Source organism: Chlorocebus sabaeus, chromosome 20 (genome assembly GCF_047675955.1).
Source record: "Chlorocebus sabaeus isolate Y175 chromosome 20, mChlSab1.0.hap1, whole genome shotgun sequence".
In the NCBI taxonomy this organism is placed as follows: Eukaryota; Metazoa; Chordata; class Mammalia; order Primates; family Cercopithecidae; genus Chlorocebus; species Chlorocebus sabaeus.
The window spans coordinates 88823158-88849232 of NC_132923.1; the positions used below are offsets into that span (position 1 = coordinate 88823158).

The following is a 26075-nucleotide window of genomic DNA, read 5'->3' on the forward strand; positions in this document are numbered from 1 at the left end:
AACCAAGCTGACAAAAGAGAAAGCAAACTTATTTTCTTTATCTGCCTTTCCCAGGATCTATCTGCCTGTAAACTAATTATGAGACTCAAGATGTCTGTCTTAATGAACTTTCCCAAAGAAGTTGGGAAGAAGCTAGTAGCAAACTTCCGTTCTTGACACAAAAGAGGAGCCAATAAAAAGGAAAATAAGATTTTTTTAAAATTACGGAATAGAACCTGGGACTGATACTGACCAATTGGAAGAGAAGTATTTGACTAATCATCCAAATATGACTTAATCAATCCAGATTTTTAACATGTCCTTGCTCCCTCCAATTTCTCAGAAACACCACCTTGGTAACCAATGCTGCTATGAGGTGAGAAAAGAGCAGGACAGAACTGAAGTAACAACCAGCTCTCTCACAGTGAGTGATTCACATCAGTATAAGTCAAGCCAAGGCAAGTCACTGCAGCAATAAACTAGTAGCATGAACATCAAAATATCAGTGAAACTCCTAAGTGAAGGAAATCTCCTCTCAAAGATAACCTTACAGAATTCAATTTGGTTCTTTCTACAGTTTCATTGTGGTATAATTGACACAAAACCTGTGTGTATTTAAGGCATACAACTTGACATTCTGATATACATATATACTATGGAATAATCACCACAATCAAGCTAATTAACATGTAAATCACCTCAATCAATCCCCTCACATAGTTATCTTTTTCTTTTGGGTGAACAAAAACAAATAAGCACTACCCTCTCAGCAAATTTCAAGTACACAATACAGTATTGCTAACTACAGTTACATTGCTCTAAATCTTACTCATCTTGCACCACTGAAAATTTGTGCCCTTTGTTCAACATCAACCTGTTTCCTCCTTTTTCCAGCCCCTGGCAAACACCAATCTACCCTCGGCCTCTGAGAGAGCAAGATAAAGCTGAAGTAGCAACCAGCTCACTCACAGTGGGTGATTCACATCAGCAACATCAAGACAAGACAAGGTAAGTCACTGCAGCAATAAACAGCAGCATGAACACCAAAGTATCAGTCAAACTTCTAAGTGAAGGAAATCCCCTCTCAAAGATCACCTTACAAAGTCCAGTTTGATATATCAAGCTTGAATATTTGAAACTACACATATAAATGTGATTATGCAGTATTTGTCTTTCTCTGACTGGCTTATTTCACTTAGCATAATGTCCTCCAGTTTCATCCATGTTGCCACAAATGGCAGGATTTTTTTCTGTTTTAAGGCTGAATAATACTTCATTGTATATATACACCATATTTGCTTTTTCCATTCATTCATTGCTGGACATTTAGATTTTTTTCCATATCTTCACCACTGTGAATACTGATGCATTGAACATGGGGGTGCAAATATCTCTTCAACATACTGATATTATTGCCTTTGGATATAGTCAGAAGTGTAATTGCTGGATCATAAGGCAATTGTATTGTTAATTTCTTGAGGAACCTCCTTACTGTTCCATAACAGCTGTACCAAGGTACATTCCCACCAACAGTATACAAGCATTTTCTTTACATTCTCTCCAACATTTGTTATTTCTTTTTTATGATAGCCATTAGAACATGTGTAAGATAATATGCTATTGTGGCTTTGATTTGCATTTCCCTGATGATTAGTGGTGTTGAGAACTTTTTCATATGCCTCTTAGCCGCTTGCATGTCTTCTTTTGAAAAATGTATATTCAGGCTCTTTACTCATTTTTTAATTGAGTTTTTTGGCATTCTGCTCTTGAGTTGAATGAGTTCCTTATATATTTTGAATATGAATCCCTCATTAGAAATAGGACTTGCCAATATTTTCTTCCATTCCATATATTGACTTTTCACTTGAATATTTCCTTGGCTGCACAGAAGCTTCTTAATTTGATGTAGCCTTACTTATCTTTGCTTTTGTTGGCTTTGTGTTTGGTGTCATATCTAAAAATCATTGCCCAGACCAATGTCAAAAGGCTTTTTGCCTATGTTATTTTCTAGGAGTATTATGGTTTCAGTTCTTACATTTAAGTCTTCAATCCATTTTTAGTTCACCTTTGTACATGATGAGAGATAAAGGTCCAATTTACTTTCGCCACATGCAGGAATAGTTTTTCCAACATCATTTTTTGAAGAGTCTCTCCATTTCCCATTGTTTTTATTGGCATCATTATCAAACATCAGTTGACAGTAAATGTGTAAATTTACTTCTGGGGTCTCTATTCTGTTCCACTGGTCTATAGGTTCTGTTTTTATGGTGGTACCATACTGTTTTAATTATTATATCTTTGTAATATATTTTTAAATCATGGAGTGTGATGTCAGCTTTTATCTTGCTAAATATTGCTTTGGTTACTCAGATCTTCTTTAATTTTTCATATCAATGCTTTATACTTCTTAATGTGTAAGTATTTTACCTCCTGAGTCACTTTTATTCCTAAGTATTTTATTCCTTTTGATGTTATTTCAAATGGGCTTTTATTTCATAATTTCTTTTATGTGTCAATTTTTGTCTATGTATAGAAGCACAAGTGTGTTTTGTATGTCAAATCTGAATCCTGCAACTTAAATAAATGTATTAATTCTAAAAGTTTTTTACTAGTCATTAGGGTTTTTACATATATGATTAGGTCACCTACAAACAGATAATTTTGCTTCATTCTTTCCAATTTAGGTGTCTTTCATTTCTTTTTCTTGCCTAATAGCTCTGGCTGGGACCTTTATTAATATGCTGAAAAAAAGTTTGTCACATGGATATATTGGGTAATAATGCTAAGGTTCAGAATATGAATTATCCTGTTACCGAGGTAGTGATTCAATAACTTTTCAACCCTTGCCTTCCTTCCTTCCTCTCCACTTCAGTAGTCCCTAGTGTCTTTTGTTGCCATCCTTATGTCCATGAGTACCCAATGTTTAGCCACCCGTTGTAAGTGAGATTATACCATATTTGGTTTTCTGTTCATACATTAATTCGCTTAGAACACTGGCCTCCAACTGAATCTATGTTGCTGCAAAGGACATGATTTCATTCTTTTTTATGACTGTGTAGCATTCCATGGTGTATATGTACTACATTACCTTTATCTAGTCTACCACTGATGGGCATCTAGGTTGATTCTATGTCTTTGCTATTGTGAATAGTGCTGAGATAAATATATGCATGTATCTTTATTATAGAATTATTTATATTCCTTTGGGTATATACCCAGTACTGGGATTGCTGGGTTGAATGGTAGCTCCATTTGAAGTTCTTTGACAAATCTCCAAACTGCTTTCACAGTGGCTGAATTAATTTACATTCCCATCAGTAGTGTATAATCATTTCCTTTTCTCTGCAACCTTATCAGCATCTGTTATTTTTTTACTGTTTTTTCTAACACTACTCCAACGTGATGTAGTTTACTTTAGCCTTCTATACTTGTGTGTCTGTAACTTCCCTCTTTCTGAGAGAAACTGGCTTCCAGTACCTGCTATCCATTTATTTATTTGTTTTGAGTTTTTGTGTTTGAGATGGAGTCTTGCTCTGTCACCCAGGCTGGAGTACAGGGGTGAGATCTTGGCTCACTGCAACCTCTGCCTCCCAGGTTCTAGTGATTCTCCTGCCTCAGTCTCCTGAGTAGCTGGGACTACAGGTGCCCACTACCATGCCCAGTTAATTTTTGTATTTTTAGTAGAGAGGGATTTCACTATGTTGGCCAGGCTGGTCTCGAACTCCTGACCTCAAGTGACCCACCCAGCTTGACCTCCCAAAGTGTTGGGATTACAGGTATGAGCCACCACACCTGGTCCATTTTTTTAGTTTTTTATAATCATATTCTGACTGGTGGGAGATGTTATCTCATTGTGGTTTTGATTTTCATTTCTCTAATTATTAGCGATGTTGAGCATTTTTTCATATGTTTGTTGGCTGTGTGTATATCTTCTTTTGATAAGTACCTGTCCATCTCCTTTGCCCATTTTTTAATGTGGTTGTTTGGTTTTTGCTTATTGACTTAAGTTCCTTATAGATTCTGGATATTACACCTTTATTGGATACACGGCTTGCAAACATATTCTCCCATTCTGTAGTTTGTCTGTTTACTCTGTTGATAGTTTCTTTGGCTGTGCAGCAGTTATTTAGTTGAATTAGGTCTCACTTGTGTATTTTTGTTTTTGTTGCACTTGCTTTTGGAGACTTTGTCAAAATAGTCTGATCTTCGACAGTGTTGACAAAAACAAGCAATGGGAAAAGGATTCCCTATTCATTAAATGGTGCTAGGATAACCAGATAGTCATATGCAGAAAACTGAAAATTGACCCTTCTCTTTCACCATATATGAAATATCATATATGAAAATCAACTCAAGGTGGATTAAAGCCTTAAATATAAGACCTAAAACTGTAAAAATTCCAGAAGAAAACTTACGAAGTACCATTTTGAAAAGATTTCATGACAAATTCCTCAAAAACAGTTGGAACAAAAATAAAAATAGGCAAGCAATGTTTTTCTTCAATAAGCCATTTTTCTAACTGAAATGTAAAAAATGTGTTTGTGGTGAGTGGGTGGAGAGCTTTAAGGAGAATGTGCTCTTCTTAAACTACTGTGTTATAGGACATTGCCATGGTAATGAGTGGCCAAACAGGAGTTCAGATGAAGGGTTTTGGAATGAGGGTCAAACAATCTTGAAACTGGGGTGTTGGATTGCTTTTCCTTTGGTCACCAAAGCCTCGTGTGATTATGTAAGAACCTATACTGAATACAAATATAATAATTGCTGACTCCTATGTATTGAGGGCCTGCTAATGGTCTCACAGTACTAAATATTTTACACACATTGGCTCTAATTCTGACAATTACCCTTTAAGATAGATATCACTGTCCCAGATGTATAGGCTAAAGCCAGACATTATCTGGAAAGAATTCGTGGAAGGGATAGGAAAGTTGGTTGCTTTTGTTAAATCAAGCAGCATAAAAGTAGTGTGTACTGTTTTGGTTGGATAGCCTCAGTAACAAAGAGAAGATATTTTCTTATCTTACCTGATAAGAAAATAACATGTCTTCCAAGGAAATAAAAGGGAGCTTCAAAATTCTGACACTGCCCCCTGGCTCTTTGGTCTAGGGTGGGAGAGGAAAAGCAGTAACAATTAGTGACACATACAAAGTAGGTGGTTTCCATGGGGCAGAGTCAAGTTTTCTTTAAGGGAATGTGTTAGGAAAGGTTCTCCAGAGAAAGAAAACCAATAAGATGTATATATGGAGAGAGAGACTTGTTTGAAAAGACTGCCTCGCATGATTGCGGAGTATGGCAAATCCAAAATCTGCAGGGCAGGCCAGCAATCTGGAAACCCAGGGAAGGGTTGCTGATGTAGCCTTGAGTCCAAGGGGGGTCTGGACACAGAATTTCTTCTTCCTCAGAAGACTTCAGTTTTTTGTTTTTTGTTTTTTTCCTGAAGGCCTTCAACTCATTGTATGAGGCTTACTTAGATTATTGAAGGTAATCTGCTTTAGTCGAAGTCTATGAATTTAAATGTTAATCACATCTAAAAAATGTCTTCACAACAACATCTAAACTGCTATTTGATCAACAACTGGATATCATAGCCTAGCCAAATTGGAAAATAAAATTAACTATCACAGGAAGGAAGAAAGTAGATAATTATATAAATAAGGCAGAAATATTGGGTAGAGTAAACTGAAATCGGATGAATGTCCTGGGTCAACAGATAGAATGGGTAGAAAAAATAAATGAAAGACTAAAAGCATAAAAGGATCCATGAAATGAGAGACTACAGGAATTTGCATTTTGGAGTGCCCTATGATGAGAAAGATAAAAAGCATGGTAAAATGGACATTTCCTAAAGGGAGGGCCAAAGCTAATCTAGTGAAGTCCTGTACTATTGGAGGCCTGAGCAGATTAGTAGACTGAGTCTTTCTCATTATTGAAATGAAATATTGTAGGGCACCATTCTAATTTCTTGGAGCAGTTCTTTCAGAAGCAGAAAGGGACTAATCACCTTAGCAGCAACTCATCAATATCGGTCCCTCACTTGTGGTCAGAAAGCCCTAAGCTCTGGAAGTGGACCTGAGAAACAGTAGATTTTTTTCCCATATTGCTTCAGTTAAATCTACCAGCTAACTCAGACTTTTCTCAATTCTCCACCCACACCTTTAATATTTCCACTATCTAACTGGAGATATTTATGAGATATCCAAGTGTACGTGACACTCCACTTCACTATTTTACATTTTTGAGGCTTACCCAGTCCAATTGTCCCAAGTCAGAACCAGTTTATGGAGGCTGTCCTCCTGCTGGAATTTGGTCTGCTTGTTATCTTTGTATCTTTCTGGTGTCTCATGTGTGGCCACTGCTTCTGCCATGCACTCTTCTCCTAAATTCCTGAGAATGACTCCTCCACACTACTCCCTGCCTTGACCCAATGCAACTTGGTTCCAAATAGTCTTTCCCATAGCGCCACAATAAAGCACACTCAAAGCCCTTTCTGAAAATATTTCTGACAATAGGTTTATCAAGGCTCATACATAACAAAACAAAAACAAAACAACAATAACAAAGCCTATCTGCCCAATCTGCTCTGAGGGGCTATTTTAGCTGATTCTGAGCTCCTATGTCCTGGACCCAGACAGCCTGCTAAATAAGACTAACTGCCCACACAGTTTGTTTCATTCTACCAGATCCTAGATTCGTATCTTACTGACTTCCAAAATCCCCTATTAGAAGGGCTCCCAAAAAAGAAGAAGAAGAAGAAGAAGAAGAAGAAGAAGAAGAAGAAGAAGAAGAAGAAGAAGAAGAAGAAGAAGAAGAAGAAGAAGAAGAGGAGGAGGAGGAGGAAGGGCTCCAAATCTGATATCTTCATGGTCCATGTAACAACCCACACACACCCTGAGAATGTAGTGATGTAATGAATTGAATCAGACTGCTCTAAATTATAATCTTGCATGCTATTTGCTGGCTGTGGGACTGAAGCAAGTCAGTATAAAAGATAAATATTAATTATGTTCTCAATATTGTATGTATTAAATGGAACTAGTCTCATGTTAGTGAAGCCAGACTACCAGACTACTCAGCAAAAGATCAACGTTGAGTCTGTTAAATGTAAATATGAATGAACAGAAATAGGACTTTGACATCCTACTTGCATTCTCTGGTACAAGAGAAAGTTAAGAACCTTGATTCTGCTCACTAATCAGCCAGAAAACCATAGTATTTATAGCATCAAACATAATACTGTAGAATATGTAAACATAGAAGGATTATACCATTTACTTTTCAAAAGATTTCTTTAAACTGCAAGTTCTTCCACTTGCAATTATATACTATGAAGTGTTAAATATATGTCAAAACTGCTGATTCTAAAGCAAGCTGGAGAAATTGAATTTTTATTCTTGTTACTCCTATGCCCACTCCATTATCTCAGCTGAGTTCTTATTTCTCTGAGAGTCAGAAAAGGAAACAGTTCCTGAATATTCAAGAAGAAAAGAGCGAAGAATAAAAAACACATTTCTTCCCACCCACTGTCCAACACATTTCCTTCTTAGTAGATGCCAATGATAGGCAGACAACCAATAAACTAGAAGAACAGGAGTTACATTTTTCTCAACAATGGGCAGGTATAATATGTGTAAAATTGTGTATTTTCTTCAGTAAGCCTTTTTCTAACTGAAATAGCATACAGGATGGGATTGTGAGTAATTTTAATGAGCATTACAGAAACTTCGTTTAGATGTTGAAGTGGTGTGATGACAAAGATAAGAAGTATGGAGGACCATTTTGAACCAAGCAGTAACCCAGTCCAGAGAAAATGGGATTCCATTTAAGAGGTAGGAACTTGGACTGGTTAAGAGTTTAGACTGAAGAGAGTACAGAGAACCTAGGAAAGAACTCAGGCCATACCTGGATTAAATTCTGGTAATGAGGGAAAGTAAAATGAATGATTGACATTAGCATCTACCTTTCCTTGCACCTTCATTCCATTTTTAGATATACTGCTTTATTATTTCAGTTCACATTCCTGCTGGCCCTGCCTGGAATCCCATTTAATACATCCAATATTGAGAATAGAATTAATATTTATCTTTTATACTGACTTGCAGCAATCTTTCCTGAAAAGGATATTTGTGACTTACACAAAATTTGAACTGAATTTGGCTAGGTCATATGCAATAAAACTGGAAGCTGATAAGGGGAACCAATCCCTGGGTGAGGCAGCAATGTTGACACAAACAAAGTAAACTGTGCAAGCTCAGACAGGCTGAGCTTAATTTCCAAAATACATGGCAATGACCATTATGCATTATTTCTGGAAGCAGAGGACTGCCTACCAGACCATCCTCCCTCTCCAGAAAGTCTACTAGGAATATGTTCATACTATTACTTAGGTCACAGTAACAGGAGGCTGAGAGCTTTGTAGGGTCACAGATAGAGGCAGACAGAAAGTCAGGCTACAGAGTGCTCAGTAAAAGGGACCAGAATGCAAAAACCAAACCATGGACTCAATAAAACTTGGAAAAACTTGACAAAGTTTTGTGAAAGAAGAATAAGAATTATAAACAAGGATAGGATCTCAGACAGAAGGACATACAATTTGACCTTAGTGTGTGTGCTTGATACACACAAGGATAGTAAAACAGGAATGAGAGGCAAAAGATTTGTGCATATACCTATATGTATTGTGAATTTGATACATTGTGCTACATATATGCATTTATCATTATGTATTATTATGAAATGCTTCTCTTTATCTCTACTAAAGTTTTTTGCCTTATGATCTATTTTGTCTAATATCAGAATAGCTGCACATACATGCAGCCAACAAGCATATGAAAAAAAGCTCAATGTCACTGATTAGAGACATGCAAATTGAATCCACAATGAGATACCATCTCACATCAGTCAAAATGGCTATTTTGATGTTAGTGAGGTTGTGAAGAAAGGGGAACACTTATACACTATTGTATAGTTCAACCATTGTGGAAAACAGTGTGGTGATTCCTCAAAAATCAAAAAACAGAACTATAACCTAGCAATTCCATTACTGGGTATATAACCAGAGGAATATAAATTGTTTCATCATAAAGATACATGCACACATATGTTCATTGCAGAACTATTCATAATAGCAAAGACACAGAATAAACCTAAATGCCCATCAGTGATAGACTGGATAAAAAATGTGATCCATATACACCATGGAATGCTATGCAGCTATAAAAAAGAATGAGATCCTTTCCTTTGCAGGAACATAGATGGAGCTGGAGGCCATTATCCTTAGCAAACTAACACAGGAACAGAAAACCAAACATCACATGTTTTCACTTATAAGTGGGAGCTAAATGATGAGAACACATGGACACATAAAGGGAAACAAGAGACACTGGGACCTATCAAAAGGCGGAGGGTGGAAGGAGGGAGTGAATCAGGAAAAATAACTAATGAATACTAGGCTTAATACCTGGCAGATGAAATAATCTTTATAACAAACTCCCATGACACATATTTACTGACATAACAAATGTGCACATGTACCCCTGAATTCAAAATAAAAGTTAATATTAAAATAATTTTTAATTAAATGAAGAAAATATGTAAATAAGCATTTCTCAGATGAAGACATACAAATGGCACACAGACATATAAAAATGTGTTCAAGATTATTGATCACCAGAGTAATGCAAATCAAAACTACAATGAGATTCATCCCACTTAAAATGGCTTCTATCCAAAAGACATGCACTAACAAATGCTGGAAAGGATATGGAGAAAAGGGAACCCTCACACACTGTTAGTAAGAACGTAAATTAGTACAACCACGTATCAGGTTCCAATCCAAGCTGGGGTTCGAGGGGAGTTGGTGGATGTGTGGTAGGTAACTGAAAGAACACTCGAGGGACCGTAGGCAGCTGGGACGTGGCTTTATTCTCTCTCCTACAGAGTCAGCAGTGCCGTTACATTACTCACAGACAATATGGCTTAAAGGATGTATGTACCAGTGCAAGCCATCCAGAGCTGCTGCTGGAAGGGCAGTGCAGATCCAAGTTAGAGACATTGCTCATCTCAGCGAAGGTGTGGGCCCATTTCACAATGCTATTGGAGCAGTATGAGCTCCCACAAACAGGTTACATTAAAATGGCTGCATTTGATGACATGCTGCACGGGGTTGTGAGCCTGTGCTCCAGACCCTCTGTAATGATGTCTACCGCAGCCTGTTCCTGACTGAATCACAGCCATTTTTCTTACACTCCACCCCCTAGGCTGAGGAAGTCCTTCTAATGGGGAGACGTGCCCACAGGGCAGAATTCTGGAACCAAAGGCCACGGCACCAATACAGGGAGCAACAACTCACTACTAATGTTCCCACTATGCTGCCCATAATTATTAGGGTCCAGCATAGGCCAGAGTCCAGAGATGCCCACCATGTCAGAAGGGGGTCATCAGTAAGGCTCTCAACTGCCTTGATTTCCTGGAAAACTTCCTGAAAAGCTGTTATGTTTTGTTGATTGTCAGGGATGAAGGTACAACACTGTGTTCCCAAAAGAGCACAGGTGCCACCTTGGGCAGCAGTTAATATGTTTAGAGCCATCTGGTTCTACAGTACCACCTTCCGGATTTGATCAACCTCATCTGTCAACAGAAGGATGGCAACTCGGGTGTAACTCAAAGCTCAAGCAATGTGCTCCACAAGGGCCGTAACTTGCATTTCTACAGTTATGACACCTGCTCCAGGGATGGTTAAGGCTAAGAGGTAGAGCCACCAGGGGGCTCATCACACTCACAAAAACTGGGAACATAGCATCTCCCAGTTATGTGGGCCTCTAAGCAACGTGGGAATGACAGTGGCAAGCATATCAGTCCATCCCCAGGTACAGCAGCCAGTCCAGTTTGCTGACAAACATGACCATCCTGTGTCACCACAGACACGAACTTCCTGGGGGCTCAAAGCCCATTGGAGCCTGACCTTGATGAGGCTACCTATTCCACAAAGGTGTGGTGACATATTGTATTTGTGTAGACTATGGTGGGCAACCACCCCACGCTGATGTTATCCCAGTGTTGCTCTATACATCATGGTACCTGTTGTGGGGGCACCATGTGTTCTCCCACTAACCAGCTCCATCCAGCGTAGATGCTATGGGTCAGCCAGAAGGTGGGCATTCCTTGGGTTTTGTGGCACCCCCTATCCAAAGCTTGCTGTGTCATGTTCCAAATGTCAGCCATGGAACCCCAAATCTCTAACCATGTCCAGTTTTCCACAGAAGCTCAGTGAAAATAGGATTTCAAAGAGATATTTACACTCCCATATTCATTGCAGCATTAATCACAGTAGCCAAAATGTGGAAACAACCTAAATGTTCATTGACCGATGATTAGATAAGGAAAACGTGGTATATTCATACAATGGAATGTTATTATTCATCCTTTAAATAGAAGGAAATCCTGTCATATGAAACAATATGGATGAATCTTGAAGACACTATTCTAAGTGAAGTAAGCTAGTCAGAGAAGAACAGATAGTGTATGATTCCATGACTATGAGGTATCAAATGTAATCAAACTCATAGAAGCAGAAGGTAGAATAATGGCTTCCACAGGAGGTAGAATAATGGCTTCCACAGGAGAGCCGGGTGAGGTGATGGGAAGTTGGTGTTCAGTGTTCAGTGAATATAGTGTTTCAGTTACACAAGATGAAAAAGCTCTAGAGATCTACTGTACAATATTGTGCTATAGTACACACTTAAACTTTTGTTAAGAGGATTGATTTCATATTGTTAGTTTTTACCACAATTTTAAAAATGTAAAACAATGAAACTTCTTGAAGAAAACAGGGGAAAAGCTTTGTAACTTAGGATGAGGCAAAAAACTTCTTAGATGTGAAACCAAAAGTATAATCCAAAAAAGAATATATTTATAATTTGGACTTCATAAAAACTTCTCTTTAAAAGACACTGTTTAAAAAATGAAAAGACAAACTACAGACTGAGAGGAAATATTTGCCAATAATATCATTCATAAAGGACAAAATGTGTAAAGAACTCTCAAAACTCAATAATAAGAACACCTAATAAAAAATGTACAAAAGATTTAAACAGACACTTAACCAAAGCAATGCAGAATATGCTCAACATCATTAGTCTTTACAGAAATGTTGATTAAAACCACAAATGAGATACCACTACAAGCCTATTAAAATGGCTAAAATCAAAAAGACTGACTGTACCAAGGTTTGGCAAGAAAGTGGAAGATCCCTGAGCCACTGACAGTAATGTAAAATGGTACAGTTGCTTTGTAAAACAGTTTAGCAGTGTCTTTAAAAGTTAAACTTATACCTACTATATGATCTAGCCATGCTGCTCCTAGGTTTTTAACCAAGAGAAAGCAAAGGATACATTTATACAAATATTTGCATAAACAAATATTTATATTAGTTTTATTTATAATTGACATAAAGTAGAAATAACCCAAAAGTCCATCAATGAGTGAATGATTAAATAAACTATGGAATATACATATGACGGTATACTACTCAGCAATAGAAAGAAATAAATGGTACACAAAACAACAGAGACAAATCTCAAAATAATTATGTTGAGTGAAGGAAGCCAAACACAAAAAAGTTCATATTATATGATTCCGTTTATATAAAGTATTGGAAAATTCTTAGCCATTATCTCTTCACATATTGCCTCTCCACCATCCCCTGATTCGTCTCCTTCTGTGATCATTATAATACTTACTTTAGCCCCTTTGACACCGACCCTCATGTCTTTTACATTCCTCTATGAGTTTTGCATTCTTTCTCTGTGCTTCTGTTTGGATTTACTTGTCTTTCTGGTGTTTTGCTGTGCTCAGTTGACTTAATTTCAGATTTTGTTTCAGTTTTTAAGTACCACTTATTTTTCTTATAAATTCCAATTACCTATTAAACTTTGCATTTATTCATCTGTGTTAGCTTGGGCTGCCATAACAAAAACCATGGACTGGATGGCTTCAACAATAGCAATTTATTTCACTGCAGCTCTGAGGAGGCTGGAAGTCTGAGATCACGGTGCCAGCATGGTCTGGTTCTGATTCTGGTGGGGACTCCCTTCGTGCTTGCAGATGGCTACCTGTTCACTGTGTGAAGGAGACTTTATTTTATCTTCTCAATTTCCTATTAAATTTTTTATAATCCAAATTTTAATTTCTGGTAATTTGTTGTAATTCCTTAATCTTTATTACTGTGTTGTCTTTTTTATGTAATTGGCAGAGAAGGTGGGTATTTGGGGTTTGCTTCTGTTTGGACTCCTATTCTCTACATGTATCTTTATTTTTTTCCATTTTTTTTAACTTAAATTTCTTTGCTGAACATTGCACACTTTTCTGGAGTATCTTGAATCATTTTTACCAATATATATTTAAGACTGAAGAAAAAGAAAGAGGAAGTCAGAGTGAGACTTACAGATAATCAAACTTTATCAGCTACCAGGAAACCAGTCATTTTTCTAGCGCACCTCTTCCTCAAAACAGTGCCAGATTACGGAAAACTTTACATAGGTAGGCAGTAGCTACACCCGCTGTCCTAGATGGCTTCTTTAATATTTCTTAAAAGGAACTTCTATTTTATTTTGTTTGTCTGATGTAATCACAGTTATGGCCTGTTTGGTTTGCTTTTGCCAGGGTGTAAATACTGCCTAAAGGTCATTCTGTACATGGGGATAGGGTGCAAGTCAACTTGCGTGTACGAAGCTCCAACGTGTCCTCCTGTCTGGGCCCCCCCTTTTAATTATCATTCTTTGTTATGCATACAGTCTCAAGCCTTTCTAGGATATTACCAGGGGAGTTGACTGTCTTTAGCTGTAGTTTCCTTGGAATTACAAATATCAATAGAGAGCTGGTTCCTTCTCTTTGTTCAGGTTTCAGCTCCAACATCACCCCAGAAAAAGTCTACCGTGACTTCTCTATCTAAATAAACCTCATCTCAATCACTCTCTATTACGGTTTTCTATCTTGTCATCCTCATAGCATCCATCATCATCTGAAATGATTTTGTTATTGGTTTTTTACTTCCCCTACTAACATGTAAGCTCATGGGAAGAAGTTTTGTTTGCCTTATCCATAGCTACTTCCTCAGTGGCTTTACCAATACCTGTAACATGAGTGGTGCTCAGATATTTATTAAATAAAGACATAGTCATAAGATACAGGGCAAGGTCAGAAGAAGGAGAGATGCTTCTGCTCCATCTCAAAATTCAACTAGCCCAGGCTCAGCCCCATTCCCAGAAATTCTCATTCCAAACTCAAATTCATTCTCCCCTATCCAAGCTTAGAAAACCTGGGATGATATCATTTATCTTTTACCCATCCTTGCCTCGCTTCCAATTCCTATGTTCCTAGTTTATTGATTGTTACATCTGTCTGGTAATTTCAAATTCACAGTTTCTCATTACCTCCCTAAATACAATGCTTTTGACTGTGCCTTACCTCCATCCTGTCTACCTAGATGTGTCTCAGAATAGTAGAATAGTTAAGAGCAAACAAAAAGTAATAAATATGGAATTGAAGAAAACAATGTCACTTGAGACAAAACTGGTTCTTTCCCCCAGGGCGGTGCTGTTTCAGGATCTTGTCCCTTCATAGACTCATAGTCCAGCTCATAGTGGCTTGACTCTCTGTGCAAGGGTGCAAAGAGAATGAAAGTTGCTCTTGCATCAGAAGGACTGTCTCAAGGGCACCTGTGCTGTCTGCCTCCAATATGTATAATACACGATGCTAGACTGGTCGTTCAGCCTCAAATTCTTTTTATCTTCAGAGAAGGTACACATGCATGAATTAATAATCAATAAAATAAACATACGTCTGTCCTCTGGCATCTCATTCACCATAAGTGGACACCATGACCTAGAGAAATACAACAAAAAGAGATTAGGAAAACGTTGGAGAGAACCAGTGCTGTGTTCCTTTGGAAGCTAAGCAGTAAAAGCTGTAAAAGTACATGAGTGCCATCTAAAGGCAAAACTAGTACTGCAGGGTTGTTAAAGGCTGTTCATACTAAGGAGGAGAGAGAAATTTGCTCCTGGAAACCCCTAAGTGAAGTGAAAACTTGTCATAACAACCTGATGGATCCTGCCCTATCATCTATGACTGGTAGTAAGCAAGTTTTTCATATCCTGAGTCAAAATTTGCCTCCGCCCTTCCTGACCGCTGCAGACCACAGTAACTTCCCCTCCTCTGACAGATCCTAGTATATTTTCTTTAACGTTTAATCAGTCCCAAGTCAGAACACGTTCTCTCTTCAACAAATATCTTTCTTCATGTATTCTTTGCACCAGACTCTGAGCTCAGCAGTGGGACTGTCTGCTGGTTTACAAGTCTCTTCCTGAGCTGGAGGGACATTGTCCATCCCCTCCCTTCCTGTGACAGGAATACCCTGCATAACACCTCTGAAACGCACTTCCTAACCTTTTTAGAACTGGATCCTTCAGGAAAGCACATCCCACCTGCTCTAGGACAGGTAAAAATTTGTAGGCATACAACTTCCCGCAGTGAACATCATGGGTTTGGAAGTTGGGGACATGTAGTATTGAATCCTACCTCTGTGATTCGTGAAATCTGTGAACTACCAAAACTTGGGCAAAGGACTTAACGTCTCTGAGACTTGCTTTCCTAGTTGTTAAATTGAATGACATTACCTACCTATGGTCTTATGGTAAGGGTTAGCAACAGTCCATTTATTTATTTATTTATTTATTTATTTATTTATTTATTTATTTGAGACAGTTTCGCTCTTGTTGTCCAGGCTGGAGTGCAATGGCACGATCTTGGCTCACTGCAACCTCCACCTCCCAGGTTCGAGCGATTCACCTGCCTCAGCGTCCCAAGTAACTGGGATTACAAGCGTGCGCCACCACGCCCCCGCTAATTTTGTATTTTTAGTAGAGATGGGGTTTCACCATGTTGGTCAGACTGCTCTTGAACTCCTGACCTCAAGTGATCCACCCACCTTGGCCTCCCAAAGTGCTGGGATTACAGGTGTGAGTCACTGCACCCAGCTCATTATTTATTATTTGTATACAACCTGGCACAACCTGGAACAAAGAAAAAGTGGTAAGAAAATATAAACTTTCACTATCATTATGATAAGAAAAATTCTATGAGACTAAGTCACCTACTTTGCAAAGTTGTTGTGAAGATTAAATTATGTACACAGGTATGATAGACTGCCAGGCGAAACAGAACTTAGAATTTTTTTTGTCAAGAGAACCTGCCAGTAGGTTTGGCTGGATGTGATGGCTCATGACTATACCAACACTTTGGGAAGCTAAGGCAGGCAGATCACCTAAGGTCAGGAGTTTGAGACCAGCCTGGCCAACATGGCAAAATCCCATCTCCTCTAAAAATACAAGAATTAGCCAGGTGTAGTGGCGCATGCCTGTAGTACCAGCTACTTGGGAGGCTGAGGCAGGAGGATCACTTGAACCCAGAAGACAGAGGTTGCAGTGAGCCAAGATTGCACCACTACACTCCAGAGTGGACAACAGAGTGAGACTCTGTCTCAAAAAAAATAAAAGAGAGAGAACCCACCAGTGGCTTCTATCTGACAACACTGTAAGTTTTATCACAATGAAATAGATGTTTTATTTTTCTCTGAACACTTCAGTTGCATCTCTGAGATATTGCAAACAGAAGACCACAAGGTACACACTAAGATATTAATATGGTTTGGCTCTGTGTCCCCACCCAGATCTCATCTCAAATTGTAATCCCCATGTGTTAGGGGAAGGACCTGGTGGGAGGTGATTGGATTGTGAAGGCAATTTCACCCATGCTGTTCTCTTGATAAGTGAGTCAGTTCTCACAAGAACTGATGGTTTTAAAGTGTGGCACTTCCTGGCTCTCTCGCTCTCTCTCTCTCTCTCCTGCCACCTTGTGAAGAAGGTCTTTGCTTCCCCTTTGCCTTCTGTCATGATTCTAAGTTTCCTGAGGCTTCCTCAACCATGTGGAACTGTGAGTCAACTAAACCTCTTTTGTTTATGAATTACCCAGTCTCAGGTAGTATCTTCATAGTAGTGTGAAAACAGACTAATGCAGATGTGGAACAGCTGTAACAGGATTCTTTAAGGCTCACAAAGATTATCCTTTGCAAAATGTCCCAAGATTTGGCTACTTGGGAGAGGGAGCTAAATTTGCACAGCGTGGCCAGGCACGGTGGCTCATGCCTGTAATCCCAGCACTTTGGAAGGTCAAGGCGGGCAGATCACCTAGGTCAGGAGTTCAAGACCAGCCTGGCCAAAATGGTGGAACCCTGTCTCTACCAAAAATACAAAAATTAGCCCAGTGTGGTGGTGTACACTGGTAATCCCAGCTACTCAGGAGGCTGAGACAGGAGAATCGCTTGAACCTGGGAGGCGGAGGTTGCAGTGAGCCAAGGTTGCACCACTGCATTCCAGCCTGGGCAACAGAGCAAGACCCTCTCTCAAAAATAAATAATAAATTTCCAGAGTCAAGCCAATATCTTCTCCCTAACAATCGAGGTTAGATTCTCTCTGATAGATTGAGTACATTTGGAAACATCACCATATGCTTTACACTACACGATGTTCTTGAAAAAGTCAAGGAAGATGGACATGATTGGCAGATAGGCCTTAAGCAATTAAATGAAAAGCAAAAGTGATATAACCTATTTTTATGCCTTTGGCTGATAAAGAAAATCAGTCCAACTATTCATGTGCAGCATCACATCTGGTATGTGGTAGCACTCAATCAATGGTGGTTCTTATTACTGATACTGTTCCAAGTGGTTTCTTGCTAATCCAACCCAGAGCTCGTGTCATCTGGCAACAGTCTCATCTGGGCCCAGTTGGCAACTTCTCTATGAGCTATCCCTGTTAACAACCTTTCTAGCTCACACAGTGGTAGGCCAGAGCCTGTTAGGATGGAGGGAGAGATGGCAGGGAAGCGTGGCCAGCCAAGGCTGCCAGCACACACACAATTCAGAATTCTAAAATATGTTCCCCAGCAAGGAGAGATCTGAGAAATGCCTCAATGTAATGCCTGCCCTTTGGACTTGTCTAATAGGAGCAACTTGCTCTAAGTGATGTATCTAAAGTGTAGCTACCCATGCTGTAGATTATTTTTCCTTTTTCTGTTCCCCCATCAGTGTTAACCTTCTTGCACAGAATAGAGGAGAACAAACAGAGAAGGGAATGAAGTAATAGTTCTTAGGGATGTGACAAAGTCCAGAGGCCTCAAATCATCTCTTGAGTGTGTTACACTTTCTCTCTCAATGGATTTTCCATGTTTGCTACACGAATAATGCACTGTTAAGCACTGAAGCAATACAATGGTAACCTTAACAAAACAGCAATTTGAAGGTTAAACTGCCATTACTAGTTTGTATCTCAATAATGCATCTTTCTTTAAAATGCATGCTTAATTACATTAGAGGCATGGGGAATAAATCATATTCCCCTTGCCTATGGTGGGGATCACCTTATGGATGCAAATATCAAGATCTATCTTCAGATTTATTAGTGACAAATATCAGCCCATTGTCTTAATGGTGAAATAACATCATCTACTAGCACAGGATCCAAATTTAATTTAGTGAAATATCTTTAAAAAAAAAAAAAAAAAAGCTCTGAATCACAAGCCATATGAGCTGGAAGCATTCAGAAAAATAACCCACGCCTGGCTCTTAGCCTCAGAGGGACCCCAGAATCACCTGGGGAGCTTTCTTTTTTTTTTTTTTTTTTCCGAGACAGAGTCTCGCTCTGTCGCCCAGGCTGGAGTGCAGTGGCACAATCTCAGCTCATTGCAAGCTCCGCTCCGCCTCCCGGGTTCACGCCATTCTCCTGCCTCAGCTTCCCAAGTAGCTGGGACTACAGGCGCACGCCACCACGCCCGGCTAATTTTCTGTAATTTTAGTAGAGACGGGGTTTCACCATGTTAGCCAGGATGGTCTCGAACTCCTGACCTCGTGATCCACCCGCCTCGGCCTCCCAAAGTGCTGGGATTACAGACGTGAGCCACCGCGCCCGGCCAGGGAGCTTTCAAAAAATGCATTGCACAGGCCCCACCTCAGACCTATTAAGTCAAAATCGGTAATGATAGGGCCCAGTCATCATTTTAAAAAATCTCTTAGGTGATTAATAATTGCAGCCTATAATGAGCACCACCCATATACATCAACCCCATGATTGCACAAGGGGACTTTAGCCCCACAGGGGAGATCGCTGGTGCAGGATTCCCAGGGATGGCTGGAGAGTCGGGTCCAGAGCCTGTGGCCCCAGCTGGCCCCCTTCCTGATTGGATACTGTGCCTTCGCATCTCTTTGCTTTGGTTCCTTTTTCCCTCAATGGCCCACCCTTGCCTCCAGGTTTCTACCTCATTCACTAATTCATTAGACTTGTGTGGAGCACCTACTATGTGCCAGATAACACCATTCCTGGAATATTCCCCTATGTCTTAGCTCTGCCAAATCTTTTCCATTGTGGTGATCTTCTTAGCACTCCTAAAAGGCAAGGCCTCCTTCAAGCAACAGTTTCTGACTGCTCTAACCACAGGAGGGAGCCAAGCACTCCACTCTTTTTTCTGTAAATCCACAGATTGGAAAAATCAAGCAGAGGGCAAGTGGATCACAGGAGGCAGGGCCTGCAGGGAGTGGGTAAGGGCTGTAAGAAATGACCTCCGAGTGACCTTTCAGGCTTGAGCCACCGTGCTGCCCACCTGAAGAAGGCCATGGGGTACCCAAATACAATAGTCTTCACAGGCAGGCACACCTAGAACTTCACTGGCTGAGAGTTCGCCTGGACCATCACTTGTAAAACAACCAGAGAAAGTTGTACAAAGATCCAGTGTGGCCAAGTATATAAGTGCTGGAACAGAGCAAGTGCCCAATCAACAGAGACTTCCATCTTCTGAGAGCCCCTCCCCTTCCTTTTCTCCCTGTTTTCTTTCATCCTCGTCCTATTCTCTTTCCTTTTCCTGAGAAGCCACATAGCACAGGGAAGGCCTGAGCTGCAGAGCATTCAGCCCTCTGGGTAGCAATTCATGATGTAGCCTGTCCTGCGGAGACCATCCTATAAATGTTAAGTTGTAGCCTTTACATGTTCCAAGGATATGATGAACACTGCCTCAAATGGCCTTGTCTGTCACCAATCCTTCATCAGATCATCCCTCAGTCAGAGGATCTGAGGCAGGAGCCTGTGGTGACCTGCAGGGTCCTTGCTCTTCCCTCCCCAGCCCTCCTTGGCCTCCTGGCCCCATTGGTGAGTAGTCCTTGGGCCTCTGTTGACTGGTGACTGAAACTCACTGCCACATAAGGCAGCCACTGTCAGGCTGTCCCTGTTCTAAATGAAAACTTGACTCTCCCCCAGCACTTCTGCCTTTGGCCCTTCAGAGATTTGGAGCCAGAGAGATGCCCCTGAGTCTTCTCTCCTTCAGACTTTAACCAAGAAATCCCTGCCCACCCTGGTGAGATCTCCAATTTTTTGTGGTCCTCACACCTGAAGATACCTGGTTTGGTGTGGTGACCCCGGTGAGGACAAGGGGAGTCTCTAAGGGTTTGTTCTATGCTATGAACCATAATACACTTGTCAACACCAGCCAAGATCACATCAACCTGGGAGCGGCAGGTCAGCCTCCTCTTTCCTGTCCACCTCTGGTTCCCAGATTGGTTTTTTATGAACAAACCAAAGACTGAGCTCCCCAAGATGAGGTATTTATAGTTGGGGGTTTGGGCACAAAGGCAGACTGGTTCCACCAGCCCCCTGCTCACTGTCTGTGGTTCCGTCTCCCTCTTCTCTGTGGCTGTCCCAACATGCAGATTGGTATCTATCTATTAGCCAACACACACAAGGCTCAGCTCTCAATCACAAAAAAAAAAAAAAAAAAAAAAAAAAAAAAGAAAAAAAAGAAAAGAAAAACACTTCTTGAGACTCCAACTCCTAGATTCTTTTCCTAGGAAATGCAAACCCATCCTCAAATGAAAAGTCGCGTTCCCACTGTCAGCTGGGCACCACAAGAGTTGGTCTTGACCAGTAGGTGGATTGACTGATTCCTCCCAGAGCTGTGAATGAGGATACACCTTCCATGCTGACCCATCTGTCACTCCCTTCATTTCTCCCTCCCTCTCAATACACACACACACAGACACACACCCAGGGACACACATACAGACACATACAGAGACACACAAATACACACACACAGACGCACACAGATACAGGTATACAGAGACACGCAGAGGTAGACACACTCAGAAACAAACAAAATAGACACAGACACACACATATAGACACACACACAGAGACACATACAGAAACACACATACAAAGACACATACAGGCACACAGAGAACACACACACAGACACACAAAAAGATACACAAACACACGAAGAGAGACACACAGCTATCACACAGACATTCACACAGATACAGAAGCACAGACACAGAGACACACACAGACACAGAGATACACGCAGACACACAGACACATACACAGATGGCCTGAGCATCCAGCTTCAGGGCAATGCCCTCAGGCATAGGCACTGTCCCCACTTCATCCCTGTATCCCCAGCAAAGTGCCTGCACACAGTATGTGCACAATAAATGTTTGCTGAACTCAACAAAGCCACAGGGGAGACAGTCCAGGCTGCTTAGAGCAGCTGCTTAGAGCAGCAATGAGAAAAATGAGTCCTGTCCAAATTTCCTTGTGATTAAATCCTGCATATAAATTTCTAACTGGAAGATTTCGTATTGTAAAAACATTTCTGAGACCCTCCCCACTTCCTTTCCCACAAAGCCCAGACTCCATCATGAGCCCCCGTGACGTGGCCCCTATTCTGTTGGCTACAGCCTCTTGGGGAGAGTACAGTCTCAGGCAATTCTTCTCCGGGAGGTTCCCAGATTATCTTTGGCCTACTTGTGTGCCCCCAAGAAATCTGGGATCCTGGGAAACCCCATTATCAGACAGTGCCTGCTCACCAACAGTCCTCCTGCCCAAGAGCTTCCTGAGCAATACTGAAACCCAGGTTTGCCCGACTCCAGAGCCTGTGCTTGAAACCACTGTGCCCCACAGCCTCCAGCACTGTCAGCAATGAGAATCCCCAGATAAGATGAAAACAGCATTCCCAGCCAGGACAGCAAGGCCCGTGGCTGCAGGAGGAAGAGTCACAGGAGGAACTGGGCACGGTTTCATGAGGAGGAGATTATGGTCGTCAGAGGCACCTCAGAGGCTGGATGATGACATGTGAGAACATTCCTTCATTCATTCCTAGAAAAGAGATATTACAGAATATGGTTGAAGCAAAGGGTCTAGGGTCAGACAGAGCTGGGTTTAATTCTTGGCTCTGCCACTCAAATGCCAGGTAACCTCGGCCAAGCCATCTGAACTGCCTACTCTTGCTCAAATGTAAATTTGAGAATGATCATATCCCTATTTTAAAGGTTGTTGTGAAGATTAAATGAAATAATGTGTATAAGATAGTTATTAGACCCTCACAAAAGTCTTACAAGGTAGATATTGTTATTCCCATTTTACATTTGAGAAAACTGAGGCACTAGGAGGGAAAAAAGGATTTCCAAGTTTGCCCGGGCCCAGTGGCTGGGACCTCTAATCCCAACAGTTTGAAAGCCCGAGGGGGACAGTTCAGTTGAGGTCAAGAGTTTGAGACCGGCCTCACCAACATGACAAAAATCCCATCTCTACTAAAATTACAAAAATTAGTCAGGCACAGTGGCGGGCACCTATAATCCCAGCTACTTGGGAGGCTGAGGCAGGAGAATCGCTTGAATCCGGGAGGTTGAGACTGCAGTGAGCCAAGATGACACCACTGCTCTCCGGCCTGGGCAACAGTGCAAGACTCTGACTCAAAAAAAACAAAAACAAAAAAAGGTTTCCAAGTTTGCATAGCTTGTCACTGGCAGAGGCAGAGGTGGGACATAGAATACAATTCTGCCTGATTCTTCAGCCTCTGCTGATAGCCCATCTCAATTTCTCTCTCCAGCTCAGAATGTGTGGAGTCCCCTGCCATCTGAGTGACCACTCTTGCAGGGCCAGGAATCACCATGGCCTGGCAAAACCAGCCTCAGTGCCCTCAGTATCTGTGGTTGCTCCTTCCCTGGAGTCCTTTGCAGCACCAGAAACTGACTCTTCCTGCCTCCAGTTCTCTTCTAGATCTGAGAGGACAAAAGCCCCACATCCTCCCAGCAACCCGTGCATCAATAAAGGTTGCCTTGCTCCCTGTCTGCAGTGGGCAGTATGTGCCTCCCAGGCTGAAGGCCTCTCCTGCTTCAAGAAAGGACCAATGCAGCTTCTGAACCCACTGTTACAAGCCTACGGACAGGGAGTGAGTGGCCTGTGCTCACAGCAGATGCCCGGTCCACCACTCTGCCTCTGGCAGCCAGAGACGCTCACCCCAGTGTGAGCTATTTAGGCCACTCTCAAGAGGTCCTGGCCCATCTCACCTCCCCTCTTCATCCCTCTCAGTTTAGAATGTGGGCCTCCTTGATTTCATAGTTCTCTTTTCCTGTTACCTAGAGGACACGCTCTCCCCACCCACCTGCAAACACATGTGGGAGTAGCCATCTGAACATCATGAGCAAAAGGTAGGTTTTTAAAACTATAACAGATGGTGAGAACATAAGAATCACCTTAGGTATTATAGTTGCTAAAATTATCCTCCTGCAAGAGATTTTAACATGGAAGAGCCTGAGGTGAGGCTCAAGAAGCTGCATTGTTAACCTTGGGGTCTCCTGACACCAGCCTTCAGGGCCTTGCTGCTTTAACGCTCCTGACTAAAGGTCCTGGGGAAGGACACCAGTCATTAAAACCCAGCCAGGACCTCCAAGGTGAAAACTGACAAAGCACAGGCTCCCATGTCAAACAAATCTGATTCACATCCCAGCTGCGCCATTTTCTAGCTGTGTAGTTGGGGTCTAATGACTTCCCATCTGTGAGCCTCAGTTACCTTTACCTGGGACCCCTTCCTCATGCCTATTTTTAGAGTTATCATGAGGATTAAGTGAGGAATTATACATTGACTAAATGGCTCAGAACAAGTGAAATCAGACTCCCTTCAGTCTCTGCTTCCCTCTCTACCAGGGGATCTCATGCCCATGTCTCCAGCTTAGCATTTGTTGCAACACATTGAGAACATCTGGGTATATCTCTCTCTCCAATAGGCTGTGAGCTCCTCAAGGACAGGAGCCAGGATTAAACCCTCTTTTTATTTCCAGGGCCTAATGCAGAAGAGCCCAGCACACAGTAGGGTCTCCATGAGTTGTGGGTCTATTGAAATAAAGAGAGAGGACATTCATTGTGTCCTTCCACCCCTGGAATCTCAGTTAGTTCATACAAAAATAACAAAACCTACCTGTGTTCACTGAATTACTATTTAGTACCAGGCCCTGTGCTAGGGACATAGCATACCTCACTTCTAATCCTTATTCATCCCTGTGGATATATATTACTAACACTGTCCCCACCACACACATGCACACATGTCCTGGTTTTTTTCTGTTTTGTTTTTGTGTTTTTTTTGTTGTTTTTTTTTCACTTAGGAGGTTACTATGGTTCAGAAAGATGAGGTATTTTGCCCAAAGTCATATAGCTAGAGGATATCAGAGTCAAGACTGACACCCAAACTGTAGCCCCAAAGCCTGTCCCTCCTCACTGCAGCAGCAGCCTCTTTTCCACAACCAAGGACCAACGCCTTTGCCTGAGGATCCTTCCCGTTTCTCAAGACTTGTTGAGGTCAAGGTGAAGGGCATGAAAGGAGCCAAACAAACTTCAGTGTCAGCCACGTGCCTTCATGCCCATCTGATACGTACTCATCTAAAATTCTCCACAGACTGAAGCCATAAAATCATAGCCTTATTTAGTGGTCTCTCCAAGTCCAGCTCTGAGGCACTCCACAACTCTTGGCTAGGAATATTAATTCAAATAACTCACGCAGACAGCTGTGTAACCAAGACGAGAGATAGATGGAGCCCGGAACGCCCCTGTGCTGTAGATCACAACTCCCCACTCCCATGCCCTCCCCCAAGCTGCCGGGACGGAAAAAGGTCAGTGATTAATTATGCTAAGATAAACAGAGTTAATTTTCTTCCTGGATAAAACTAATTACAACTGTGTTTGTTTTGGTAGGACACGGAATTACTGTCCCCAGTGACAAATCTTCCTAATTGAAAAGAGTGTTTATTTTAAAGGGATGGGGGTTGGGGTCACTAAACAACAGTTAGCTAGCGTTTTCCCCATTTTTCACTTGAAAAGGGATAGTGATTAGGTGTTGGCCTCAAAGAAACGAACAAAATCTTTTTGTCCACGTTTCCTTCCTCCAAGCCTGCTCGAGAGCCTTGGCAACAGCATGAGGGAGAAGAAGTTGGCAGTTTGGGGGTTTCCAAGAAGAATCCATGCCCTGTGGTTAATTAGCTTTTAGTGGGTGATGAAATCAGGGTGAACCCCTCTTTGGAAATCCAGTGAGGAGGGAGGAATGAGGGTTTTGAATCCCACCACCCACCAACTCATAAACTGTGGGCCAACATGTGACCCAGCTCAAATCAATTCTTGCAGCATTGTGCTAGGCCAGCTCAGTGCTAAAGCACCAGAGATAGAGACGAGGGAAGCAGAGTCCCTGCTCTCAAGGGGGCCAGGACAAATCATCGTTGTTCACATGTCTGGTGCCGAAGGAACAGAAGGAAGAAGTTGTGGAGAAGGTGGGCAAGCAGAGAAGAGGAAGAGCCTTCCACCAGAGACCAGTGTGAGCAAAGGTGTGCAGGTGCACAGTGTGTTTCAAGAACTGTATGTAATCCAGTGTGCCTGAGATAACAGGGTGAATTGAGGCACGTGACTGCAGAGGAGGCTGGAAAGATACTTGGAATTTGGATCTGGACAGTTTATGTTCATTTACTAGGGCTGCCATAACAAATTACCACAAACTGGGTGGCTTAAAACAACCGAAATGTATTGTCTCACAGTTCTGGAGGCTGGAGATCCAAAATCAAGGTATTGGCAAGGCCATGCTCCCTCCAAAGCCTTTTTGGAAAGAGAAATCCCTTCCTTGCCTCTTCCAGATTCTGGAAGCAGCAGCCAGGTGTTCCTTGGCTTTGG

General features: G+C 41.4%; 1 protein-coding gene across 3 annotated transcripts in view; it reads right to left on the reverse strand.

Annotated features, from left to right (window-relative positions):
- Nucleotides 1-26075, reverse strand: part of LOC103224857 (selection and upkeep of intraepithelial T-cells protein 1-like) — a 218709-nt gene that overhangs the window by 90875 nt on the left and 101759 nt on the right. For all 3 annotated transcript variants that reach the window (XM_037999602.2, XM_037999588.2, XM_073007324.1), the window contains exon 3: nt 14819-14862. In XM_037999602.2, the coding sequence (XP_037855530.2) occupies nt 14819-14862 (44 nt within the window). The remainder of the gene's footprint in view (nt 1-14818; nt 14863-26075) is intronic.